The sequence below is a fragment of the Heliangelus exortis genome, chromosome 3, assembly GCF_036169615.1.
Source record: "Heliangelus exortis chromosome 3, bHelExo1.hap1, whole genome shotgun sequence".
NCBI classification, from domain to species: Eukaryota; Metazoa; Chordata; class Aves; order Apodiformes; family Trochilidae; genus Heliangelus; species Heliangelus exortis.
Window position 1 is genome coordinate 12,271,927 of NC_092424.1, and position 26,506 is coordinate 12,298,432.

The 26,506-nt window shown below is 36.3% G+C and overlaps 1 protein-coding gene across 4 annotated transcripts in view; it reads left to right on the forward strand.

Annotated features, from left to right (window-relative positions):
• The window catches only part of TTC27 (tetratricopeptide repeat domain 27), a 105,131-nt gene that overhangs the window by 33,260 nt on the left and 45,365 nt on the right, over positions 1–26,506 (forward strand). For all 4 annotated transcript variants that reach the window (XM_071739211.1, XM_071739208.1, XM_071739209.1 and 1 more), the window contains one exon: positions 22,404–22,517. In XM_071739211.1, the coding sequence (XP_071595312.1) occupies positions 22,404–22,517 (114 nt within the window). The remainder of the gene's footprint in view (positions 1–22,403; positions 22,518–26,506) is intronic.

Genomic DNA, 26,506 nt, shown 5'->3' on the forward strand with positions numbered 1-26,506 from the left:
TCTCTTTTGCTCTTGTGTATTTTTCAACAGCAGTTTATATGGAGAAGGTGGAGTAAGAAAGGCCAGTGGTTATATTGCCATTTTTGCTTACTTTCCACAATGCTAACTTCAGCTTTGGTGCAGTAAAAGGTGATTGCTCTCCTACCCAATCCCTGTAGTCTGAGACCATTTTGCCATAGCAGTGCCATCTCAAAAAGTAAATTTATGTTAAGAATTTGAGGATCTCAGCAAAAATTTCTTTGATTTTAGTTGAGCTGAGCTAGAATTTCATCCCTCATAGTTATGTGAAAATACTGTGGACACTATCCTAAGGCTAACAACTATGGTAAGTTTCATGGAGCTTTTTGTGATGGTAAAAGGAAGTTCAATCCTTAGGAAAGAATCTTCTTTTTATTAGATAGATAAATGTAAAATAGTTTAAATTGGTTTTAAAGTAATGTTTGTTTAGGTCCATATGCTAATACAGGACATGTAAGATCTGCATGACGGAGCTGAGTGAATCATTGTGAAACAGTTTGGTTTATGTAGGTTTTCTGATTATTGCTACAATCATCATAGTGCTTTCTCATGATATAGTGATAGTTTATGAAGTATTTTGTTTTGAACTACAGTTTTGTTTTGGTGACAACTTTTTTAAAGTGGGAATAGAGAGCCTGAAAAAAAATGAAATGTAGAGAAAATTGTCCACTCTCTCTTCATATTGTAGTAATTGAAGTACCCAGTAAGGACATTAAAGAATGATGACCATTAAAAGAAAGGGAAAACTTTAGAGAAAGAATAACTACGTGCAAAGTAGAATCATAGAATTGTTCTGGTTGGAAAAGACCTTTAAGATCATTGAGTCCAACCATTAACCTAATTCTACATCTGGTGCTAAAAGCACCACAACTACATGTCTTTTGAACACGTCCAGGGATGGTGTTTCAACCACCTTCCTGGGCAGCCTGTTGCAGTGTTTAAAAACTCTTCCGGTGAAGAAGTTTCTATTAACATCCAATCTAATCCAACCCTGACACAACTTCAGGCTGTCTCCTCTCACCCTGTTATTTTTTTACTAGGGAGAGGAAACTGACCACCACCTCACTACGGCCTCCATTTAGGTAGTTGTAGAGAGCAGTAAGGTTTATCTCAGACTCCTTTTCTCCAGACTGAAGCACCCCACTTCCCTCAGATGCTTCTCAGAAGACTTGTGCTCCAGACCCTTCCTGAACTTCATTGACTTTTTCTGGACTTGCTCCAGCACCTCGATGCCCTTGTTGTAGTGGGGAGCCCAGAACTGAACACAGTCCTTGAGGCACAGCCTCGCTGGTGCTGAGTACAGGGGGATGATCACTGCCCTATTTCTGGTGGCCACACTATTTCTGTTACAAGCCAGAATGCCATTGGCCTTTTTGGGCACTTGGGCTCATATTCAGGAGGTTATCAACTGATACCTCCAGGTCCTTTTCCATCAGGCAGCTTTCCAGCTACTCTTTCCCAAGCCTGTAGCATTGCATGGGGTCCTTGGAACCCCAGTGCAGGACCTGGCACGTGGCCTTATGGAGTCTCATACAGTTGGCCTTAGCCCATCAATCCAGCCTGTTCAGATACCTCTGAAGATCCTTCCCACCCTCAGGCCTGGCCAGCCAGCCATTTTTTTTTACCCAGTGATACTACACTCGTCTCAGCCATAAGTAGCCAGTTTCTCCAGGAGAATGCTGTGGGAAATCATGTTGAAGGCTTCATTGAAGGCTATAGGAATGAAAAAAGTGGTGACCTGAGTACTGCAAACTTTTTTTTTTTTTTTTAAATAATGGAACTATTACAGTATACATTTTTTTCAAAAATTATGTTAATTGAATTTGTTAATGCAAATGCATTGAATTTCAGGAAGTGTGTAAATTTTTGTTAAAAAACCCCCCTCTGCTGCTTTTGTTGTTAAAATAATATATTTTCTAAATTGAGGGGGTTTTGTGAAAAGTCAGAGTTTTGCTTCTCATACTGTTTCCAGTCAAACTCCCCAGACTTTTTTTGCATACTTCCTATTTCAATCTTCCCACTATTGTTTGAATAATTCTTGGGTGGAAAAGTGGCCACTATGTACCTGAACTTCAAAATAAATTCCCTACATACTCTATTACTTTTAATATTAAATGGAATGGTATTGTGATAACAGAATATCTTTAACAAGATAGGCCCTACTCCCGTAATGGTGTACTTTCCAGAACAATAAAATAATTGTGGGGTTTACTTGTTTTAACACTTGAATTTTCAAACACTTAAACACTCTTCAGCTTTTAAAGCAGAGAAAAAAATATTTTATACTAGGCAACAAAGATAATCGGATTTGCTGTCGTCTTCCACATTGCTTGAGAGATCATGTTACCTGAGATGAGAGAGATCTGTTGGGTGAATTTTTCACAATGGTGAGAAAATTCAACTGCGTTTTTCTGCCACCTAGTGGCTGATTCATCAGAAATCACAGAAGAGTGGATGGCACTAGCTCCTTAAATAGTTGTTGCTGTGACTGGGGGGAATTTGTTTTCATTCATTTAATTATTTATCCTTTTATAGAGTTTCTAATTCAGCTACAGCTTGCTTTGCACTTCCAAGATAAGCTATTGCCAGGAGAGATCTCCAGAGAAACACAGCTGAAAGATATCACTTTGTGCTTTGAGTAGCAAAGAGGAGGAATCTGTAGCACTAAATGAACAGGTATTTAGATCCCTGTAGTACTGAAGAATTCAGTGGACAGCAGGGACTTCAAGAAGCAGCTGCTAGCCTAAAAATTAGAGGAAATAATAAATTTCAGTATTGGAATAGTGTTCTTTTAAACTTCTGTTCATTGCTTCCAAGTAAACTGGGTGTAGGGTATGTAATTCAGTCTTACCATTATTTTGTCCTTTGATCTTAACCTATGCTCCCAAGACACAAAAAAGAACAAGTATGAATTGTAATATTGTCATCCCAAATCTTTCCTGGAAACTGAAAACAGGAATTCAATATTAACTTATATAATATCTTTTCAATAATGGCATTTTTGTGCAGTTTGCACCTGACCCTAAAATTGTGGAGAGTCACTGCAGGATTTCATGATAAAACCACTGAGCTCATCTGCTTCTTTACTCTGAGTCACCAAGGAAAGAAAATCAATCACTGTGCTCCCTGGCAGCAGGAATGTTCTGTGTGAATGTTAATGCAGTGTTGGGTCTTACGGTGTCTGTTAGGTGAATAAATTAAGTAGCACAGAAAATGGTATCACTTGTATTTTAAGGTATTTACCAAGCTTTGGAAGTGGAACGGGCAAATGAGCGTTATGTCAATGCTCTAGTAATGTCTTTAGCATCATTTAAATTGCTGTGTGTGTCTGTGTGTGTGTGTGAGAGAGAGAGAGAGAGAGAGAGCAGGCATCTATGTGAGCCTACATGTGGATTCCTATATCTGCAGGCTGGTTGGATGGTTGTCATGCATTCATCTGATATCTGCTGAAGTTTGTTTCCTGAAGAAAGAAGGACATTTCAAGGTATCTTAGGAAACTTGAGAAATTGTAAAGTGTTTTTAATACATCAGTGAATTGTTAAGATATTGTGTTTCTTTGGATGGTGCCAAATAAATGCATGTGACCTGCAATTTTTTCTGAGCAGAGACAATTAAAGTCCCAGGTAGTATGAGAGGGAAAGGATGATCAAAATGAACTCAAGTAGATTATGTGGTCCTGCTTCATGATAGGTATAATTTGGCAAATAGGCATTCCAAATTCCTTTTTATACCTATAAAAGTTAAAAATTACTTGGGGGCTGACCTGCTGGAGAGCAGTGTAGGTGAAAGAGACCTGGGGGTCCTGGTAGACAAGAAGATGACCATGAGCCAGCAATGTGCCCTTGTGGCCAAGAAGGCCAATGGCATCCTGGGGTGCATTAGAAAGGGTGTGGTTAGTAGGTCAAGAGAGGTTCTCCTCCCCCTCTATTCTGCATTGGTGAGGCCGCACCTGGAGTATTGTGTCCAGTTCTGGGCCCCTCAGTTCAAGAAGGACAGGGAAGTGCTTGAAAGAGTCCAGCGCAGAGCTACTAAGATGATTAAGGGAGTGGAGCATCTCCCTTATGAGGAAAGGCTGAGGGAGCTGGGTCTCTTTAGTTTGGAGAAAAGGAGACTGAGGGGTGACCTCATCAATGTTTTCAAATATGTAAGGGGTGAGTGTCAGGGAGATGGAGTTAGGCTTTTCTCTATGGTGACCAGTGATAGGACAAGGGGTAATGGGTGCAAGTTGGAGCATAGGAGGTTCAAGTTGAATATCAGAAAGAATTTTTTTACTGTAAGGGTGACAGAGCCCTGGAACAGGCTGCCCAGGGGGGCTGTGGAGTCTCCTTCACTGGAGACATTCAAAACCCGCCTGGACACGTTCCTAGGCAATGTACTCTAGGGGGCCCTGCTCTGGCAGGGGGGGTTGGACTAGATGATCTTTCGAGGTCCCTTCCAACCCCTATGATTCTATGGTTCTATGATTCTATGATTTTTAAACAAAATAGTTTACCGTGTTTACTTGTGTTATAAAAATAACACAAGTTACTTAGTCACGGCTTGGTGACTACAATCAAATACAAAATGATTGTTGCTTTTCATTTACAAAGTTGCTTGGGAATAATTGCCATTGTCCTAAAAGTACTAACTTTTGTAACTAGGAATTACTGCTAGTATTGCTACATTTTGAATCAAGGTGTGGAAGTGTATAAAAACCTTTGGACTTGTGTATGAAGTCCTATTGGCTGGCATAGCTCCTCTAGGTACAATAATTTGGACTTTGGTTGTCTGAGGTGTGCGAGTCAAATCTGCTCACCTATCATCAGCGTGATATTTCAACTTCTAAACTGTTAATTTACAGTTGAAATTAGATAAATTTACTTTTCTTTTTTTCCTCCTCATGTTGTTGATTTGGTATCTTTACATGAGAATTAATGTAGCTCGTGCACCTAGGAATAAACACAAAATCAAGCAATTGATTTTAAGGGGATTGAAATACTCTTTTTCTCACACAAAGCAGTTTAGGGAAACAGGTATGTTTTTAATTAATTCTAGTTAGTTGCACTGATTTGTTATACTCTTGAGACTTCCATCATTTACAGAGAGTAGAACGGTTAGTTTCATTATTAAACAGTAAAAACTGGGAAACTGGGAAAAAGAAGCTCTGGAAGCTTGTCTGTCTATTGATACTTCGAACAGGTGATAATATCTCCCTTAAAGAGGAAAAAAAATGTAATAGCTTTTTTTTTTTTGCTCAAAGTACAAAACTTAAAAATAATTTACCATCTACAAAAAATATCTGATCATTCTGAAATTGTTCCAATAATATCATGAAGGATACCAAGTTCTGATCAAGGGCTTGGAGAACATGGAGAGTCTGTCAAAATTCAAGGAATACTGTGTATTGGAAAGATGGACCAGTTGGGAATGCTTCACACCTTTTTTCTTTCACTGTGGTGAGCTACTGGTTCCATAAGAGGCTGTTTTTACTGAGGAATTTGAGAATGCGTAGTCAGATACTGGGTTTTGGAGGTGGGCATTTATTGAGTGCAGTAGAAACTGATGTTGTATGGTACCTTTGAAAACCACAGCAAAGAATTGTAGTGCACATTTTATTGAGTGTGTGTGTGTGTGTATACATGAATACTTCTGCTTTTCACTGTATGAAGGGGGGGTGTTGGGAGGAGGGAGCAGAGGGTGGAAATGGGACTGCTTGTTTTTCTCATCTTTTGTATGGCATTTGTGATATTAATGGGGAGCTAGGGAGCAATCAAATAACAGCATATGATATTTTTAATGTTAAGCCTTCCTATCAAAATCTCTATAAAACTAAGATGCCAATTTGGTTTCTAAAGAGAAGCTGTTTATATAGCTTAAATGAAAGCAGTGCATTTTTCTCTGCTGAGAAAATGGCTACAGTTTTCTTCATTTTATAACCAGCAAGAGTATCGAAAAGCTCATTAAGAGTGCCATATGTCTCTGCTGTTGTAACTTTTGTGGCTTTATAAAAAGTCTCTTTCACTTCTTTTCTAAGCTAAGTTGCCCACTTTGAATAGCCTCTGTTGGTTACGAGATTATAACACTGCACAGACTCTCTCCACAAAGCCCTGCAAGTACTAGTAAGACTTTTTTTTTAAAGTAAATTAATTTCAAGCTATTCTGTTTTCTTTCTATTTTTTTTCTAAGCACTTCTAAGTACTTTTAAATAAAAAGTCTGAATCATTTTCCAGTAATGTTAGGATCTACATGCTTGCTGCTAATTTAGTGCATGGATGCTTTCTGGCCCATCACACATTACTGGGAACTTGGGTTGTGAGTAGCAAAAGAAAAGCTGCCTCTCTCTGCTGGACTATCACGTGCAAAGACTCAACTAGATTTCTTGGGAGCTAGGTACAAGGCATCTGGTACTTATATTTACAACCTACTGTGGATTGGGAGTTAACCTACTGTTGTCAGTTAATTTTGCTGCTGCTGTGTATTGTGTGGATCTAGATGTTTTAGGTTAAAGTAACTGGGTGTTGTACATGTGTTGTGAGGCAGGATGGAAGATTGCATTCCATTCCAAAACTGGGATTAAGTAAGAGTCTGTTTGAAGTTGTTTTATTTTACAAAATATCAGATTTCAGCATAATTGACACTTTTATCCCTTTCAACTTTGTTCTCCTCTGTGGTCTACATTTTTCCTAGAGTCAACGGGATCTGCAACTCTGCTTGCATCATATCTTACAGGAGTTGATTCCTGATTTGTTGTGTGCCTTTCTGACCTGAAAGAAATTTGGAGTAGCCTTTGCTTTGTAGAATAGTCTGTTCTCTCATATAATCTGTACAGAAATACTCAAGCAATAGATTTTATTGGTCTCACTGCAAACTGCAGTGCTAAGAGAACATGAAAATCATGTTTAAATATCAATAGATTATTTGCTTGTCTAAAGGTTTGAGAAGTGAAGCAGGCAAAGTTGATGACAGTTAGTAACATTTTTTCCCACAGCAGCCTTTTTTCTCCCCCTCCTCCTTCCTCTTTTATCTATCAGCAGCTCACTTATTTTTTTCTAGCAACCTCTCTGACAGCCACTTGACATGTCGCAGGCTTCCCCTTCCCCCTCGTGTGCTTCACCAGTTATAACTATTCTAATTTACTCCTGCAAGAAAGATCTCATTGCAACAAGATGGAGTTAAACCCCCTATAATACATTCTTGCTACTCTGTGTAGTGCTTAATATTTCCTTTTTGACAGTATTCTGATAATCAGTTCAATTTGTGTTATCTGTACTAGCAGTCACTCTTTTTAGTGTTTTCTGTTCTGCCTGCTGGACTGGGGAGAGGGCAATGAACTAAACATGGGGTAAATCCAAGTCTCTCTTTCTTCTAAGTAAACTTATATTTTTGTTCTTTTATTGTACATAAGGAAAATTATTTTTGGAGTATATTTAGCTGTTCTTCTGTCCCAATGTCTTAGGACATTAGAAGATAATGCCTTCTTTGCCTAGTTTTAGTATTGTCCCTTCATTTGTTGCTTTTTTCCTAACATTTCAAATATTACTCTAATCTTGCTTGTTCCATAGCATCTGAAAAAATGAAAGTGGTTGAATTCTTGTTTGATGAAATATTGAAAAAGATGAAATTTTTGATGAAATATTGAAAAAGAATAATGTTTTTATACTTATTACACAATTTAGGATTGGTTTGATGAGAATGCTGTAGTCCTCCATTGCAGAAATATGTTTTTTTTTTTTTCTTCCCTTGCAAGGTATCTGAAGTATTCAAATTTTATTACTCTGATTCGTTTATCATCACTAAAATGTCACAGTTTTTTGTTGTGTGTTAGGTGTTCTTCTATTCTAGCTGCTTTGAGAAAAGTACAAGATGAACTTGATAAGAAATAAATCTATCTTACCATGCTTCTGTACTGACAGCTCATTAAGTGGACTGTTCATGCAATGTATGTCATAAATGAGTCTGATTAGTGTGAGAAAATTCAGACTTCTTTTTCTGTCTATAATTTAAATGCTGAGCATACATGATAACACGGTATGGCATAAATATTTTTGACATGTTTGAATTGGCTGCATTAGTCATGGCAAGTATAGCTGTTAGTTATGAAGATTATTCAAATACATACCAATAAAACGTTTTAAAGCATCATGTTCTATTTGTTTCAATTCGAAAAAATGTTTTTAAGATGTTAAAACTATTTAATGTTTTTATATCTGGAGCAGAGATTTGAGGCCTTTTCTGAACTCCTAACACTAGATAGAATTGTGTATTTTGATGTATTTGAGAAGATTTTACTGCCTGGTTTGTATTATCCTTAAGCATTTCTTGCATTAATTAAATTGGAGCTTGGGCTTTTTTCTTGGGAGATTTTGTCTTCTGTAAGATTGTTTTTTCAGTACATTTGTCAGTACAATTTGTCAGGCCTACACATTCTGCAATGACTTCTGTCTATACAAAAGATGAGAGAGAAAAGAGCTTTTGCACATTTGTGTAATTAGTCTACGAAAGATTTATATGCAATGTAAAATGAAATTCTGGATTTTAAAATTGCAAAACTCAGAGAGGAATAGCATACGCCTTTGCATTCCCACAAGTTGGTATTATACTTGGTTTGGTTTTTATCACTGGCTGAGTTTTTCTTTGCTTTTTTGTTTAATATATGACAGTGAAACCCTTTCAGTTTCAGCATATTTAGAAAATTGTTTTTATTTTGTTTTGAACATCTTGCATGGTTTGAAGCTGTTTAGTAACTTAGTAGTAAGATCCAGAAAGCAAGTAGGTCATCTTGTTGCTGGAATAAGGCCATATTTCTCATCCTACAGCTTATTGTGTGAGAACTGCAATGTGTGTATTTATTTGTCTGTATATTCTGTATCTTTCCCTTATCTATTAGTAGGAAAACATTCATTTACGTGTGTGTTGAATCTCGGAGCTGGGAAAATGTGAAGCTTGGAGGTGCATAACTAAACAGATTGCCTCTTTAGTTTGTCAAAGGAAATTGTCTTTTAGCTTCTTAAGACTCGATATAAGGAAGAAATCTTTTATGAAGAGGGTAGTGAAACACTGGAATAGATTGCCCAGAGAGGTGGTAGGTGCCCCTCATCCCTGAGGGGTGAGGTTGCACGGGGCTCTGAGCGGCCAGATCCAGTTGAAGGTGTCCCTGCTTATTGCAGGAATGTTGGTTTAGATGACCTTCAGAGGTCCCTTCCAGCCTATTGGAAGGTTGATCCCTATTCTATGATTCTCCATCTGGTTTTCAGTTATTTTAATAACTGCTGTTGTGAGCATAATACAACTGTTAGGTGTTACATTGTTGTGTTTGAATACTAATCCATTACAGCTCACACTTTTAACTTCACTCTAAGCCAGATATGGCCTTTGGTCTCTGATAAATATATTCGTTGTATAGCTTCTCTCTACACAACCTGGTCAGATTTGGGAATGTTAGTCATGGATGTCCATCAAGACAGGGTTTTGTTTCATGCTCCCCAGCAGTCTCTCACTCGTGTTTTTCAGTATTAGTCACTTGTGCTTGTGTCTGCTTCCGTTTTTCTTTATTCATTTGTGCTGTATTCCCCTCAAACCCTCCTTTGTCAGCTCATGCCTCCTGTTTATCTGACTTTCACTCTTACTCTCATCTTACATATTTCATTTCTTTCTCACATATTTCTGGTTCCATTTTTATTCCTTCCTCACTTTTCCTTGGTGCTTAACATGTTAATTTTATTCCATGACCACTGTGTCTTCAGTCTCTGAAAGAAAGGTGGCTACAGCTTTTTTTTGATCCTGGAAACTAAACTTATGTATAAAAGTTTTAAAGCCAGGCTGCTGGTGACATCTAGCAGCTTGATCCAGTTCTGTGTAAAGGGAACAGTATCTCAGTAACTTTAAATACATTACTTCTACTGGTGAATCCAGAAACTAAAAAAAATCAGAAATGTAATATTGTGTAAGACATATATAGATTTGTTAATATACTCTTTTCTGGGTAATTGCTGAGACCATCCTAAAACTCTCACTGAAATTGTCATCCTCAGATTTTGACCCTGTCCACTTAGGTCACCAAACAGTAATTGAGGTGTGCCTCCTGCATTCAATATTACAATATGTAGAATGCTGAATGGTAGATAGAGAAGTTGTAGGCAGAATTCCTGTGGTGGATGCTGGCATTCAAAACTAGGGGAAAACCAGGTATGACACAGTCTCTGAGTCCTTTCTGGCATTATGTGGGTTTTCCCCTGCTGTGCCTCACTGTTCTTCTGCAGACAGCTGTTCTACACTCTGAAGGTTGTGAAGATGTTTTATGGAAATTCTGTTCTTTGTGCTGACATTGCTTGATAGTAAAGTCAGTGGCAGCCTTTCCTATAAATCACTGGTTTAGGCATATACTTCTTCCTCAATTTTTTTGGCTGCCTGCTACAGAAAAAAATGTGTTAGCTGACTTTGAGTAGTTAACATTGTTATAGAATGGGTTTAAAAATGGCATTTTTATAATGAGAAAACTGTATGCAACTGTTTAAGTATTATTGTTGTACCAGTGGCTAATTTTACAATTTTGAAATTATGAAAACATTTAAATTGGTTCTTTTCAGGAAGATAATTTTATTCCTTTTACTGATGATGTGAAGAGAGCTCTTAAGACCCAATTGTGCTGTATAATTTTATGTGGTTGTGCACCAAGTCTAAGAACCAGGATTTTTGCTACCCTACATTCTGCTCCTGCAAAAGATACTCACTTAGGTGTTTTAAGGATAATTTTTATACATGGATATTTGTCCTGAAGTTATTGCAGAAGTAAAGATAGAAGGTTGTGTTTGACTAAGATCTGTGCTGCAAGCAGCAGTACAGAAAGCAGGATTGTTCCAGAGGCTGTTGATAGATGCTTATAAACAGGAAGCATCACTGGCAGTCTATGGAAAAAGCATAGTGATGGAAGAAACATAGTGGTGAGCTCATTAGTGCAAGTTAGTAGGCAGAACAGACAAATCCTACCACTCTGCATAAGGGTGCAGGATCTGTCAGGCCTAAAGGGATTTTTCCAGGGGTTCAGAGTGCTTTAAACATTGAGTTTGCTCTGAACAGTTCAAACAAGCATAAAAGCAAAAAGAAATAAAAAAAAAAAAGAACCGTAATGTGTATTGTTATATGGATTTTGCTGAGTAAGAAGTACTAGTTATTAAAAAAAAAAAAAAAAAAAAAAAAAAAAAAAAAAAAAAGGCTTGGAAAGAATTGCCCAACCTAGACAAAGTATTAACAAATCATGGTTCTTTTCTGTAGCCACAGTCAGCAGTACCACAAATGGAAAGATGAAAACTTATAACTGCCTTCCTGAGGAATAAATTTCAATAAGCAGGGGATAAGTTAACCTATTGTATTGTGTGTTCTGAAAATGCTCCTTGTCAGAGGTTAAGCAGGGCTCAGAGTACAACCAAGGCAGGGGTTTTAAGAGACTAATGTTGTAGTTTCCAAAGGAATACCTTGAAGGGGGTAGGATATGTTTCTTCTCCCAGATGGTCCATTTGAATAGAACAATTTAGAAAATATTCTCCATTGACAAAATTTTCTATCTTTCACCCTGTTTTCAGTCACTTGCTTTGATGTCTTGAGACTGAACAAATTGCAAGTCCTCATACAGCAGGTACCACTGCACCAGGACCACAGTCCTGGAAGTATATATCTTTGAAATGTTATATCTAGACATTCTCAAACCAAATTCAATGTTTTATTACCTGTGCAGAAAGCAATTTCTGCCTTTCTGTTTTTCAGGATGTTATCAAAAGAGCACATGATGTATTCAGAACAACCTTGGCATAGGCAGTGAAATTCCTGAGGCTAAGGAGTTAAACCAAGAAAATCACTGGTTTTTAATACCTCAGGAAATCCTTATCATTGGTACCAAAGAGTTAAAGTCTAGGGTTTTGATTCCAAAAACCTAATTTATAGCTGTTGAGGTTGGGCCTTAGGAAATAGATGCATTACTGTGATGTGGTGTGGAAGTCTGTACTTACGCTGTTTCAGGAGTAAGTCCAAACCACAGACCTGAAAAAGACAATGCTACTACAGTCAAATCTGGCTGGAATTGCTTTCAGCATAACACAGAAAAAGTGATATGTTTGGCACAACAGAGTGAGTGTCAGTAATATGGCTGGACTCCATTTTAAGTGAAAAGAGGAGTTGTATCTTATGTGGCTTACCCTTCACTAGTCATTGAAAGCAGATTCCTTTAAATAAAACAGTTTCTTTTTTCTTCATGACATTTCCTTTTCTTCTCTACTTTCTTCCTTCTCCTAAAAAAATTTGAGAACCTCCAAGGAAAACTTAATTTTGAATATAAATAGTTTTTCAAAATGAAAAGCAAAACCAATCTAAAATGCAACCCAAAAACAAATTTCAGCAACAGCATGAAGAATTATTTGTGATTTAACCCTTACAAGAAGATACAGTATGTATACCACTTAGTGGCATCACAGATCTTTAAGCTCATAGAAAATTGCTAAACGTTGGCTCAACAATGCCTGTTAATGAGGAAGAAAACTTAAATAAAATTTTAGACATCCAGAATAGATCTGAAATTTGGATTTCTAACAGAACTGAACAAAGAGACACTCAGATAATATCTTTGTGTTATTTTTAGAAACCAGAAAATCCTAAGGGAAAAAAAGCATTAAAACATTTTCCTAGTAAACCTGATTTGAGTTGTTTTTTCTAATGTGTCTAAAATTACTTTGAATTGTGATTTTTATTCCTTCCATAGGTCTCTCTGAAAGTTATTAACTAGCATGCATGCAAGTTAGATAACAGACTGCATTATGTAGAATCAAAGATTCATGTTTATAGTTCACTATGATGTCTCCCTACTTTTTGTTTTATTTTTCTTGCATGCAAGTTAATATGAGCTTGCTTTTTTTTGTTTCTGTTATATTACAATCCATACAAAACTTTTCTTTGAGTCTTATATTGTTTCTACTGAGAATTCTTCAATAAGCATAAATCTTTGTAGACCTTTCACATAGCTTTTCTGTGGAACATAGGCTTCCCTTGCAAGAGAATGTTTCTCTAGCACTTGTTTTCTTTGACCTTTCTCTCTGTGAAGTGTATAATGTAGGGGGCACTGGGCTGAAATTTCAGTTCTTATACTTCTGACTAGAGATCAGATTCCAGTATACCTATGTTCACATCAAATTACCTCCTTTAATATCATTTTGTTAATAGAGACAGCATTTGTGTGTTTCTTAGTTTGCAGTTTCTTAGACCTATGGAGTGAGATTTTTCCAAGAAAAACCGTCCAACCTGGAAGGAAGATGAGGAAATTCTTCATTTGTATTCAGAAGATGTAAAGACAGTAGCAGGAAAAAACAAACAGATAGGGACTGGGACATGAACTCTGTTCAAGCAAGTGCTTGACCATTTCCCTATTTACTAGTGAAAAATATACTTGGTATGAAGAGAGAGTTGTTTTGATGGGTATTCTTTTGGTGTGTGAGGAAGATGAGCAAAAGATGAGCAAGCAAGCTGTGAAGTCTGAAGATACTGTCTTTTGGGAAATCATCCTTTTCCACCATCAGGACTTCAAGCCAAACTCAGCTAAGTATGCTGAGTCTGGGTATTGACTGAACAAAGGAAAAGGATGCTGCTGTGCATGTGGAATAATATAAATCTATTGCTGGGAAGCAGATATGTTGGGTTTTTTTCAACAAAGAATGTTTATTTTAAGGGAAGGTAGAAGAGATAGCTGAAGACACATACTGAAGTGTCTTGATATTTCTAATGAGAATAGTAGAACAGTCCCTTTGAGCAAACACCAGATTATAGTCTTTGCAATGTTTTAGCAGAGTTGAAGTTTTGAAAGTTGCAGATGCATTCATTTTGCAAAAAAATCACTCATTCTGTTTTCAATAGTCCTTTCCAGCATCTTCAGTGAAAAAAGACAATGTATAGTTCTTTTGTATAGTTCTTTTGGTGCAAATTATTCTTGAGTTTCTTTGGCTGGCTAATATAGTCCTACCCATAGAAATATGATTGCTTGTTTTTTTCAAAGGGATATAGTTCACTTTAGTAGTGGGACTACTGATTCATATTTCCTTACATCTCTTACTTCCATACCAGTTACTATTACACTGAAACTGGTTAAGTATGTGCAAAGTCTTAAATCTTTCTCAACTTGACACTTGCCTTTTGGTAAAAACTATAGCAGGGTGTGAGGTACACCTTAGGGTTCTTTTCACTTTGAAATCTGAGTTCTGTGAAGAAATTCTGGCTGAGAGGGTATCTCTTCCACCATCTGGATGAAACAGTCGTTCCAAAGGTGTCTGTAACACTGTGACAAACTCAAGGGGACCAAATGGGATTTGAGACTGGAAGATGCAATCCTGTCTAGAGGATCCACTGGCAATAAGCATCTCAGTTGTGCATCTATCCAATGTGCATAAACTAGGAACCTAGTTTCCTTCATAAAGTCAATGGAGAGAGAGAGAGGCTTTCTCAGAGAGCCCCTCAGGTTAATACTTGTTCAAATGGTCTTTTAAGAGAACCTAGCTGTCATTGCAGCCTGTGTAAAAAGATCAAGGGGGAATAACTTCCAAGCTTTCCTGCCTGATTTTTTATTCCTTGCAGTCCTAGATACTGCAGAAGTGGCACAAAAGACAGCACAATTTACAAGCTGACACAGCATAAATAATTGCTCAGAAGCTCTTCTTTGCAAAGTAGATAAATGAAGTTAGCTTTCTTGTATATACTAGTGGAATATTTTGTAAGTCTTGAGAGAAGAAAATTTGTCTTCCCTTTTTAAGTTTTGAATTGATTAAGTCAGCTGCTGAGTAACTCTTATAGTTTATTTAATGTGCCTTCAGATGTGATAAATTCCAGATACCATAAATTAGAGTCAGTCACTTTCAAACTGATGGTAAATGAGATACTTAACAACTTTAAATTGCATTTAGATAAGTGCAATCTGTTTTCTGCTATATTGAGTCTAGCATTCATTTCTAAATCAGTCTAGTGTAGTCTTAACTAATTAACTGATCAAGTAAAAGGTTTTTTACATCTTTGCATGCATTTTGCTTTCTAAAGTGGGGACAGACAAAAAGGAATCTGGTAACGACTCTTCATAGCTGCAGATGGGGAAGAAAGGAGCTGTCTCTGTATGTGTACATATGCTTCAATTTAAAAGTACCAGAATTAATATTTTATTTTAAATGCATTCATTTATCAAAGACTGAAATTTTATATGTGAAAGTCTCACTCAAACACATTGAAGTATATAAAAATGCAAAACAATCAGTGTCTTCTTGCTTTAGCAGTCAAATTCAACCAAAGTTACTTTGTATTTACAATGATGTAATGCTACAACTTGAGTGCTACCAGACAAGACTAGACAAAACGAATTTTAAAAATACCATTCTAATTAAACTGGTCCCTTGATGCGGATCACTGATGGTGTTTTGGCCTTGCTCTTGACTTTTTAACACTGAGAGGTATTTCTAATGGCTGCAGCTAAGAGCTTTAAGCCCAGTTCTGCTCATGATCAACTAACACCTGTTGCAGTGAAATGCTATTTTAGTTCTACAGTCCCAGGATTAGTTTTATAGACCAAAATAAACCCTTGTCATACAGTTGAGTGAATAGCTTTAGACTTTGGAAAAATTGTGCTGAATGTGTGGTCTAAACCTATTGAAATATATATGGAATATTAAAGCAGTACTGGAAAACAGTACTGTGCATATGCTGAAGTCTCAGGCAGTACAGGAAAGTTAATCTCTGTCACTTCAGTACTCTCAGGACTTCTGCCTGTCTCTGTGGTTTACCTAACTGACAATCAGGCACAATCAATTTTAAAAGAAGGTAGCAGTTAAATAATGATAATTTGAGGAGACTTTTAAAAATATCATCTTGGTGTAAGCACTCATTAAAATCGGTGGAAGACGTAATAGAGGAGAATACAGAGCTTCTGCTAATGCAGGTCAGAGAGGCTCAGGCACCGCATAACTTTTTTTGTTTTCTTGTTGAAATGCAAAATCTTGGCTTAATACTCTCAAGTTGCCATGTATAATTTGTATCAGACACTGTTAGGCAAGAAAATATTTAAGAGCTAACCAAGTAATGATACATTTTCCCCATGCAACACTGAAAAAGAAGCACTAACACAGGACTTGGAGTAATGCCTGAAATATAATACATTTTAAGGGTGTAATACAAGTTGTGTTTGCAAAGAAAAAGTAAATTATCCTGCATTGATAGTTTTGCCCTAAGACTTTGATCTGGTAGTAGTCTGCAACTCCAAAGATTTTCCATATTGTTAGGTTTTTTCCTAAAAAAATAAATTGCCATGTAGAAAAAGATGTGGTGAGTTGCTAGCTAAAATTACTGTCTGTTTAGTAGGAAAAAAACAAATTCTGAAAACAATTGCTTTTGTGTTGATGTGTATATACTTTTAATTTGCATGATAAGTTGGCAATATTTTTATTTTTTCAGTACAAATTGCCCTTAGAATAACTTTAAGTGTGGGATAGATTTCAGTGTTTAGTGAAAGCATGAAATTAATCAGATGGGACAAGCCATATACAGCACAGATTTTTACAGTTGTTAAAACATATCAACAGGGTCTTTGATGTTTGTTGTCTGAGCAATTCTTCTGACTTTAAGGAGGAGTGGTGTATATGTAGCAGAATATACACTAATGTGAATATTCCCTCTGTTTAAAAAAAAAAAAAAAAAGAAAAAAAGAATAAGCAATCTGCTGAGTCTGTTGGGTAGTCCATGGTAGGAACTGGGCTTTTCTGCTCTGCCTTTCTACCTGCTAAGCACTAACCATATCTATGATCATCAGATTTATGGAAGCCTTTCTTTCACAGGGATTGAAAAGGCTGTTTTTCTTGTTTGTATTGCTCTCCGAGGAAACAATTAAGACAAACAGGATTGGAATTGGTCAAGTTGTAACAAGAAACATCTGGAATGAAATCCTAATACAATTTTTTTGTTATTGTTGGACCTTTGAAAATACGAAGGTGTTCATAGCTAAGATGATGTGACTGGAGAATAAATAGCCTCACATCTGCAAATTTCTTGTGCCTAAAGCAATTCTGATGTTTCTAGAGATTAACAGTTTATTTATCAGAAGGCTCGGAGTCTTGAAAAGATGCCCAAAATTTGTTTTTTCTGATTAGTAGGCCTTACCCAACTGTTGACACATGCAATCAAATATTTCTAGTCAATAGTACTTAGGAAGGTGAGGAATTTATGAGTGCTCAACTTACCACCCTGATTAGTGATATAAATTCCAAAATTATAATTTGGAAATATTTGCAGTAACAGTGGTTACAGATGACAGAAGCTGCAATGAGAAGATGGTTTGAGATAATTTGCTTCAGTATTCTATTTCTTTGTTCAGACCTATCATGTAGTCACGTGGATATAACTCAAAGATTGTACAGCACAATCCATTGGTATAACTTCCCATGTACAAACAGTGATGTTAATAGGCTTCAATCTGGTATTTTGTGTCCTGTTGCCACCTTTTCCAATTCACAGACCAAGAGGAATTTTTGGTTTTATGTCAGTTTATGCTTGAATTTTGAACCTAAAGTCAAGTCGTCATGCATTAAGGTGATACTGTCAAAGAAATAAAAAAAATATATAGTAAATATATTTTATAAATATATAAAATGTTTATATAAATATATTCTAAATGTAAGCATGTAGGAATGGAGTTTGTTCCTTCTGAACTTGAGATGACTGAAGTTCAGTAAACTGATAATTTATGAAAACCAGAGGCACACCTCCTGTTAGTATGAAAAAAATGTAACCTCTCCAAAATTATAGTGCCTTTGTATTTTTTACATAGAATCACAGATAGACAGTTTGAGTTCAATTTTAATGCAATCTGTATGCATTCTATATGTAATCTGTATTGTACATATAGAGATCACATACATAAAGTATGTAATCATTACATACACATGGAGATGCATATAGATATGATATCTACACATATAGAGATTTGCATACAGTAATTATATATCATTAGATTTATATATATAACAGTAGGAGTGATACATAGTGACAGATTTTGTATGTAATATCGTAGTGGAAATTAAAAAGAGGAAAAATCTTGGCTAGTATTGAACCGAGAACAATGGTGGATCAAAGAAAAAAAGCTGTTATTCCAATTGTTCTTCGATGCTCTGTGATTCTAAATGCATTTTTAAGTTTATTGGCAATTTCATAATACAGAACATGTGTATTGTGATAATAATGAAATACAAACAATTTAAATAGCTGAAAGGAGATAATAGTTCATTCAGTTGTTTCCAAGCCTCTTTTTTGCCTTAAAATATTTGTATTCACCAGAAAACCATAATTCTGTGCTTAAAAACAATCCTTTGACATATGTATTTACATGAGCTTAAACATCAAACAGCTCTTTTCCAGTTAAATATGTAGCTTGCCTTTTGTTGATTTAGAAAAAAGTAATACATTTTACTTGTGTATCTGTGTGTAGAAATTATGTTTATATCATATGCTATGTGCATAGTTTTTTGTGGTGTTCTCTTAATTTCTGGTGTTGTGATGAGAGTGAAAACACTATCAGGAGGCATTTAACATCTGTGAAACATCTGTTACGTGTTTGCTGGTGATGATAAATAATCATACGTTCTTTTAATTTTTATTTATAAATATTTGGGATGGACATGTACAGCAGAATTGGTAGGTATGCTGATATGAACAGAGAAGGTGTTCTGTTTCTGTAAAAAGGAAATTTTTACACGTTCATACGCCAAGCAGAAAAGCAAAAAGTGGTTATATTGACTGGCTTGTTTTGTTGCCAAGCCATGGGTCTATTGCTTAATTGTAACTAGAAATCTAGTAATTCTTTTGTCCTCTTGATATTTATACTTTCCAGTGGAACATAAAAAATGCACCAGCATTGGAGACCACTTAGCCACAAATATAGTTTACCCTGTCAAGTTGTAACAGAATGACTGTTTGAAGTTACAAATCCCATTTCAAACAGAAGTTGCTATTACTACTGGAAAGTCATCTGCATTTGAGCTTGATTAATAGAGCAGCTGATATTCTAAGAACATTTCTCAAAAGTTGTCTTCTTGTTGCTCCTCTTCTTGTTCCTCCAGCAGATCTGGGAGAGCATCACACCCAGATTAAACTGAATAGCACTGAGGCTAAATCATTCACTGATGGTACCTGAGAGCAAGCCCAGGTTTGGCAATACTCATGAGGCTGAGCTTGACCTGGGTGTCATTATTAATGGGCACAGCCTCACAGTTCAGGTATTATTTGCAGTTTTGTTTTTAACATAGTAATGGGGATATTGTAAACGTACGATAATGGACTATCTTTTTATTAAGACTTTGAGGATCATGGTTTTTCACTCTAACATCATATAAGGATGATGTATTAAATGAAATGCTCTGTTTTGTGTAATATTTTGGTAATTTTACTTGTACACTTCAATATGATGGGAGAATATGATCTAAAGGGTTCTTGTTTGTTGGAAAAAATGTGGGGAAGAATTGGAGAAATGAGTTTTCCCATGTGAAAACATTCCATTCAGTGCAGAAAACGTTGCATAAATTTTTCTTTCCTTTTTTCTCACCCCATCTAATTTTCCTGGTTTTCTTTTTCTTTGTTTTGTTGTTGTTTCCCTAAAATAAGAACAAAGATGCCTTGTAAAGATTCTCTGTATTGTTTTTGTTTTAGAATAATTTCCTTAATGTTCTTAGCTGGTTTTGATACTGTGCAATAAGCTTTCAGATATGTTGTCAAACTTTGCATTATCGTTATTTAGGTTTTGTTTTGGGTTATTTCTTCCAGATGTTTCATTTTAAAGTATAATCTCATTAGCTGAGTTTACAATTAGCCTCGGGTAAAAATATAGTTTTGAAACTTACAAGAAAGTATTTATTACCTGGAGTATGTGGAGACTTTTTTGTAGACAATTAAAACTTGCTTAATAGTTATGCATACATGTTCTGAAATTATTCTGTACAGCCCTTGAGTATAAACATTTGTGCCCTCTATATGTGTATTATTTTATATCTTTGGTGCTTTAAACATTACGATTGGGCAGTGAAATAAGGCAATGAAAAGTTGAACATTTGACTTCTGGCACAGGACTGAGCTCAGTGCAAGTATAAAATAAAACATGTTTCTTAACTAAAAAATAGGCCTGCTTCTCATTGTCCTGTGCAGATGCAGTGCTTTTTTGTACTGATAAAACTGGTAGGGAATTTAAATTTTTTCTTCTGTAATTGTACAGCAGGTATACCTTTTTTTAATTATTATTATTAATAAGTTTTAAAAAGCAGTATTGTTATTCAAGGTAAGACTTATTGCTCCTGCAGAGGAGTGAAACATAATACATCTCTGCCTCTCTTCCACCCTCTTTCTCTTTACATCTCCTCCCTCCCCATATGATTTTGTACACACCTCACTCACAATGAAGGCAGTGCTGTAGGAGGTGTACAGGGAGGCAGAGGAGAGGCTTTCTCAAGCTGCTGGTTCTCTTGCAGAACTGGGTGGCATGGGCACAGAGGCTTTGTGCTGTGCCCTGCATGTGCCACTTACTGAGGTGAAGCAGAATGAGGGGACAAATACTCTGCTGCTGGACAAGGGCTGTAATTGGACCTGGAAATACCTAGAGGAACATTATTAGTCAAGTTCTTTAGTTTTCATTATTCTCTAGAGGCACGTTGTGGTCATTTGAAAAAGAAATAGTAGTATCCACCAGTATCTAGCAGAGAAAAAATTCCCTTTAAATAAAAAATAAAATACTATGATAGAATACTAATAGTGGAGAAAATGGGAGGTAATGGTAACCTTTCTCACAAAAGCATTTTTTTAAGCTAAAGTAAGTGTTGTTCAAGTGTTTGTGCTAACATAGGGCCTTAAGTTTGTTTTTTTTAGCAGCCAGTTGAAATGGCCACTAAAGAATAAATAGGGAAATCAGGGTATTAGGACTGTTTTGCTTGTATCTTGCAGTGGAAGGTTTCTCTTGAGACCAAGCAATAATAGGATATAGACAGAACTTCCCATTAAATGGTCTCTCAGAACTAGGATTTGGACCAGTTAACAAATTTACTGATCATAATAATTTGTATTCCACTAATACCTCCACTAATACATGTAGAAGAGGGTATAGCAGCCTTTGGGTGCTTCCTAATGAAATACTGGGTAGAAGTCATGGAAGAATCAGTTAAGAAATTGTTGGTCACAAGAGGGAGAATCGGCTGATGTTGAAGTGTTTGGTGGCTGTACATGCATTCATACTGCTTTCATGTATGCTTTCACTTGCTATTGCCTCTCTTCCTGTTGCAGTTTTGCTAGAAGTTAATTTGTTTTAGCATGTTTCTTTCTGCATTCTTTCCTGTGAAAACACTAGAGAAAAGAAAAACAGACTGTAATATGGCAGAAATTTGTCACACATTTCAGGCTAATCACCAGGGAGAATACTTTTTGATGTTTTGGGAAATCTTTGAGAGGAAAGAATAAAACCACTGGGGCTTTTTCTGCAGTTTATAGATCTATAGACAAATTTATTTTCTCAGAGAAACTGTATAATTAATAATATCAATAAAATTAGCAAGGAAGTTTTCTTGCTGTCTCCATTTTTGAAGTGAATATCTAATAGAGAAATGGTATACTGTGTCTGAAGCAATACTGTAAAGAATTCAGGTGGTCTGTACATTCTTAAGGGATATAAAAGTTGTATTGGCTACATATCTTCTACTGAGCTTTCCTAAAAATCAGTGGTTGGAGACTAGCACCAAACTTCTGGCATCAGGGCAGGGCACTTCAAGAGGAAAACCTACTATGGCTGTAGGAAGGCTTTTTACCTGGATTATTCTGTATTCCCTATACATCTATTATAGATTTAAAAATCCTTTATTCTCAACTCATGATAAATTGTAAATTGATTATTAATCTTCATAAATATTCTTCTGAATAATTTTACCTGTTTAATGTAGAGCTGCTGTGAATGTGAGCATCAGAGCACCTTGCATGTGAGGCAAATCCAAGAGAGAACTGGTTTTGTTCAGCCTTAAGCAGGACCCCTCCTGCTATCTACAGTTCCCCAGTATGCAAGTGTGGAGAAGGCTGAACCAGACTGCTCAGTATCAAATTCTTTATTTTGCTTCTGTTCTGAGTAGGCATTTCAATTTGTGCAGTTAGGTGCATGCACCACATGGGTACAGTGCTGCAGTAGCTGAGGAGAAAATAGTTTTGATGGCTACCTATATATTAAAAATAGATTAGGGTGATCTGCACAGCCTTCGAAGTCATCAAATAAGTACTATAACCACACATAGCGTTCATGCTTGAGAACACTGTTACAATCTTCACTGTCCTCATCGTCTTTTAAAATGAAATAATCAAAAAATGTTGGTTTTTCTCTGCAGTGCTTGCTCTCTCAGCCAAAGTTCTGGGCCATTCAGACATCAGCCTTACTCCTTCGGACCAAGCTTGAGAAAGGAAGTACCCGCAGAATGGAACGGGCAATGAAGCAGACTCAGGTAATGCTTCTGAGCTTGTTACAAAGACAGGTTCTCTATACCACAAAGCAGCAGTTAGGAGTTTTGCAGATCTTTTCTGTAAACTGTACAATGAGAGAATCTTCTAATTATGTCTGGAAATTAGATGCATAAACAATAAATGCTTTTATGCTTGCCAGTCTTGAGATAAACTCTTAAAGACACAAGTAATAAATGGCCACTTTCTTTCAAACACATGACATATTTTGGAACATTGAAATGAAAACTGGTTTTTTGACTTGTGATCTAAGGAGTTTTTTAACATAGAAGTTCATGAATGTAAAGCCACTTACTGCTATCATGTTTTTTAATAGTCTTTACTCAAATCATCTGTAGAAAACACTGAAACTTGTAAATAGTCATTGGTATTGTAAGAATAAGAAAACCTTTTACTGAACACCCTAAAAAACTGAACTACAGATAATGTTGTCTTTGAACAGGTTTTAAAATTACCTTTCTGGATACTTCGGAATTTACTTCAGCTAGTAGCTAATTGGAAGTGAGGAGGAAAGATTACTTTTCTTAACTTTTTCTGGATGCTACTCGTTGTCTCTGTTCAGTTTTTACTTAAATTAGGTTTGGATCCACGAAAATCAGGTTAAAGATTTCTAAAGCCGGTACTTTTTTCAACCATTTTTCTAAGAAAAGGAAACAGTATTTGAGAGCTAAAACAGTTACTTTACATTCCACTAGAATATTCAGTCATGACCAGTATAATGTGTATTGAAGTCTGGATCAAGATACTGCCAACCAAAATGTGTCTCTGGATATAGTATAATTATTTTAAGGTTGGGTGTTTGGGTTTTTTCCATATGGCTCTAGGTGAGAGAGGGTGAGAAGGGCTAGGATGGAAAGAAAGGAAAGAAAGAGAGGGACAAAACAGGAAGAAAAAGGGATTGCTTTTGATAAATAACTCTCCATGTAACCAGAAACCCACCATTTCTACATTAGTTTTGGGATCTTCACCTACCTTCTATTTTTAAGAAAGTAATTCAGAAACTATTAATAGTGAAAAATGGGTTGAAATAAGCTGTTAAATCACGAATTTATGCTGAAAGTGCAGCCAGAGCTCAAGTAGTAGGATGGGGGAAGAGAAAAAGAGTTTTGAGTTGTCTAAGAGCTTTGAAAAAAACAGAGAAGGGAGTGATAGTTTAAAAATAAATAAAAACAAAACCAAAACAATTTAGTGCACATAAAAGATGGCATCCCCATTTAGTTTTTTAATATCCAAAATGAGTGTACTTTTCCACTTCAGTGGATTTAGAAATACTTTTAAGGATGAAGCAAAATGAACTAAAATGCCATGCTCCATACACAGGCTTATGGGGTAGAATTGGGAGCATTGGTGCTGCGGGGGAAGAGGTGCCCAGTGCTGGCTGCAGCAGTGGCTGTTTCACACTCACCTTGCAGGGCATGTTACAGCTGCTTCCCACAGCCTGATCTGGGTGGTTACACTGGCTACCTCTGTGTTTGCAGCATTTATCAGCTTGTTACCTGCTTTTTCTGATTGTGTTTTCTGCTGCTCACTGCACCTGGTTGTAGCGTGCCTCTAAGCTAATTGCTCGTTCTCCTAACACGCCACACGCCACATGCAGCATTTCATACAGTGCTCTCTGCTTGCTTTTCTTGGCAGCAAAGGAATTTTCCTGTTAGGGGGAGAGAAATGTGTCTTGAAAGGGTGTTTTTAACAAGACTTCAGGAGAGCTGGGAGCATACTAGCAATATGCTCCAACCATTATGTCTAAGATTGAAAGGTCACATGAGCTCCTGTTTTATATCCTTAGTCATAAACAGATGTATGTGGTTGGGGGAATTCTGTGTCAACTGACCTGTAGTTTTCACTTAAATAATACTTCAGAGCATCGTTCTCTACGGCAACTGATGTTTTTCTGGGTGTATGAGAAAGAGGAATAATTGTTTTTTGTTTAAATTTTTCTTACTGTAGAAACATGCTAGTTCAGTTCTTGCAAATCTGAAAAGAATTTATACAACTTCAGAAAGAAAAAGATAGTATAGATCTAACAGAACTGGTGTCTTCATCTCTGTCATCCCAAATGCAACTTTACTGTTTTGTTATTTTCACATTGAGAATTTTTAAATGGTTATGCAAGAAAGTTAGTCATTTAACATAGAAACTTATCCTTTCTGTTTCAAAACTAAACTTTCACCTCCTAGCCAACTTGCTCCCTGTGCTTTGCTTTATTTGGCAGTCATTCTACACTGGACAAGTTCAACATTTAAGGGAAGAGTTCAAAAAGGGAGAGAGGAGCAGTCTTCTTTCCACTAGGCTGATCTAGAAAGGTTTGAGACTAGCAGATTTTTCCCATTTGTTTTGCATCTTCAGTCATAATTCTTTCTTATCAAGACTTTTGAGATAGTGGTTGTAGCACAATATAGAGAGACTTTTAGTATGACCAAGGAATGGCAGCAGTTGTCTGTTCAGCTAAACAATTAAAACCCTGTACTGGGAGTTCCTATCCGTATTCTTTTACTCCTTCTTACAATTTAGAAGTACATTAAATAAGATTGTAATAGTTGCTTTTAGTTGTGTATGGAATGGAAGATAAGAGAAAGGAGGAGAAAAATAAATGGCTAATAAATTTGATTCACATGAAGTTGAAAGCTTTAACAGAAAGCTACTGGGATCTGTGAGATCCACTGGTGAATGGAGAGGTATTTAACTCACCTCCTTCGAGAGTGCAATAAGTGGAAGACAGGGTTTTTTTATCCTGTAGACATCCTACACTGATATCACTGTAGTTCTCAACTATTACGAGTTGTATTTATTGTTAGAACACATGTCCCAAAAAGTGTTAAAAAGAGGAGAAAGCCAAGTGTCTTATAAAACCTTAATAAATTCTATGCAAGATTGCAGGGTCTCCAGAACCCTAGAAATAAAACTTACTGTTTCAAAAAGCAATCACAAGAGAGGGTGACCTCTTGGTGATAGGTATGATTTTGGTCTCAAGATGCACGTTGCCAGAATGTATTTCATTTTGCTTAAGTAGATGACAGATTTGACAGAAGATGTTACATGATACAAGTAATTCCAAGGATACATTGAACTTATTAGCACATTTCAAAATAATTAACATGGTGGTGCTCTGTTTTTCTTCTGCTATACAATTATGGGTTTTGTTGGAAAAAAAAAAAAATTGGAGACCCAGTCTGCCAAGAGTTATTCAGGGGTAACTGAAGTGGTTTTGTACCACTGGCAAAAAAGAGACTATTAAATCGTATAATTTTCCAGGTAATTATTTCTGCCTTGAAGTTTTCTACTGCAGTGTTGGATTTGCCAGTTTGGATCAGTGCTATTAGCTGTTGTGGGGAAAAGAATGGGCTAAAATTTCTTTATATTTTCTCAGCTACTACTTTTTAAAGTACAAGCCTTTTTTTCTCATTTGAAACTTATGTTCTATACCTGAGCTGTTCCACTTCCAGCGTCTATGCACTGACACATATTTTAGTGCTACTTGCATGAAATACAAGTGCCATGTAAATATTATTTTAATATTATTGAATCTTAGCTCTGAAGGCATTTACCTTTTTCCCTTTAGACTCTCTTCACTCAGGGACCTGATAATTTTAATGATAGTATTGGGAGTCTTAATGTCAGATAAAAGAGTGCTTCAGCCATTATTGAACAGTAATATTACACTTCTTTATAGACAAAGTGGTGACAGCAAGTTACAAAGAAACATAGGAATGCCAATAGAATTTGTCATGTAACATTCACCTCTCATGCATGTATGGAGATGCATGTTCTTGCCCAAACACCAAATGATCCAGCCTGTATTTGGACTAATTTTAAATGTGTCACTGTCATGGTGAATTGATGGATAATATCAGTATTCTTTGTGAGAGAAAATGAGTGGTCTGGTTTGAAATCTATCCTTCTTAAGTTACCTTGTAAATCTAAAGTCTTCTGATGGCTTTAGGAGGAAGTTCTGGCTACACCTTTTGCTACATCA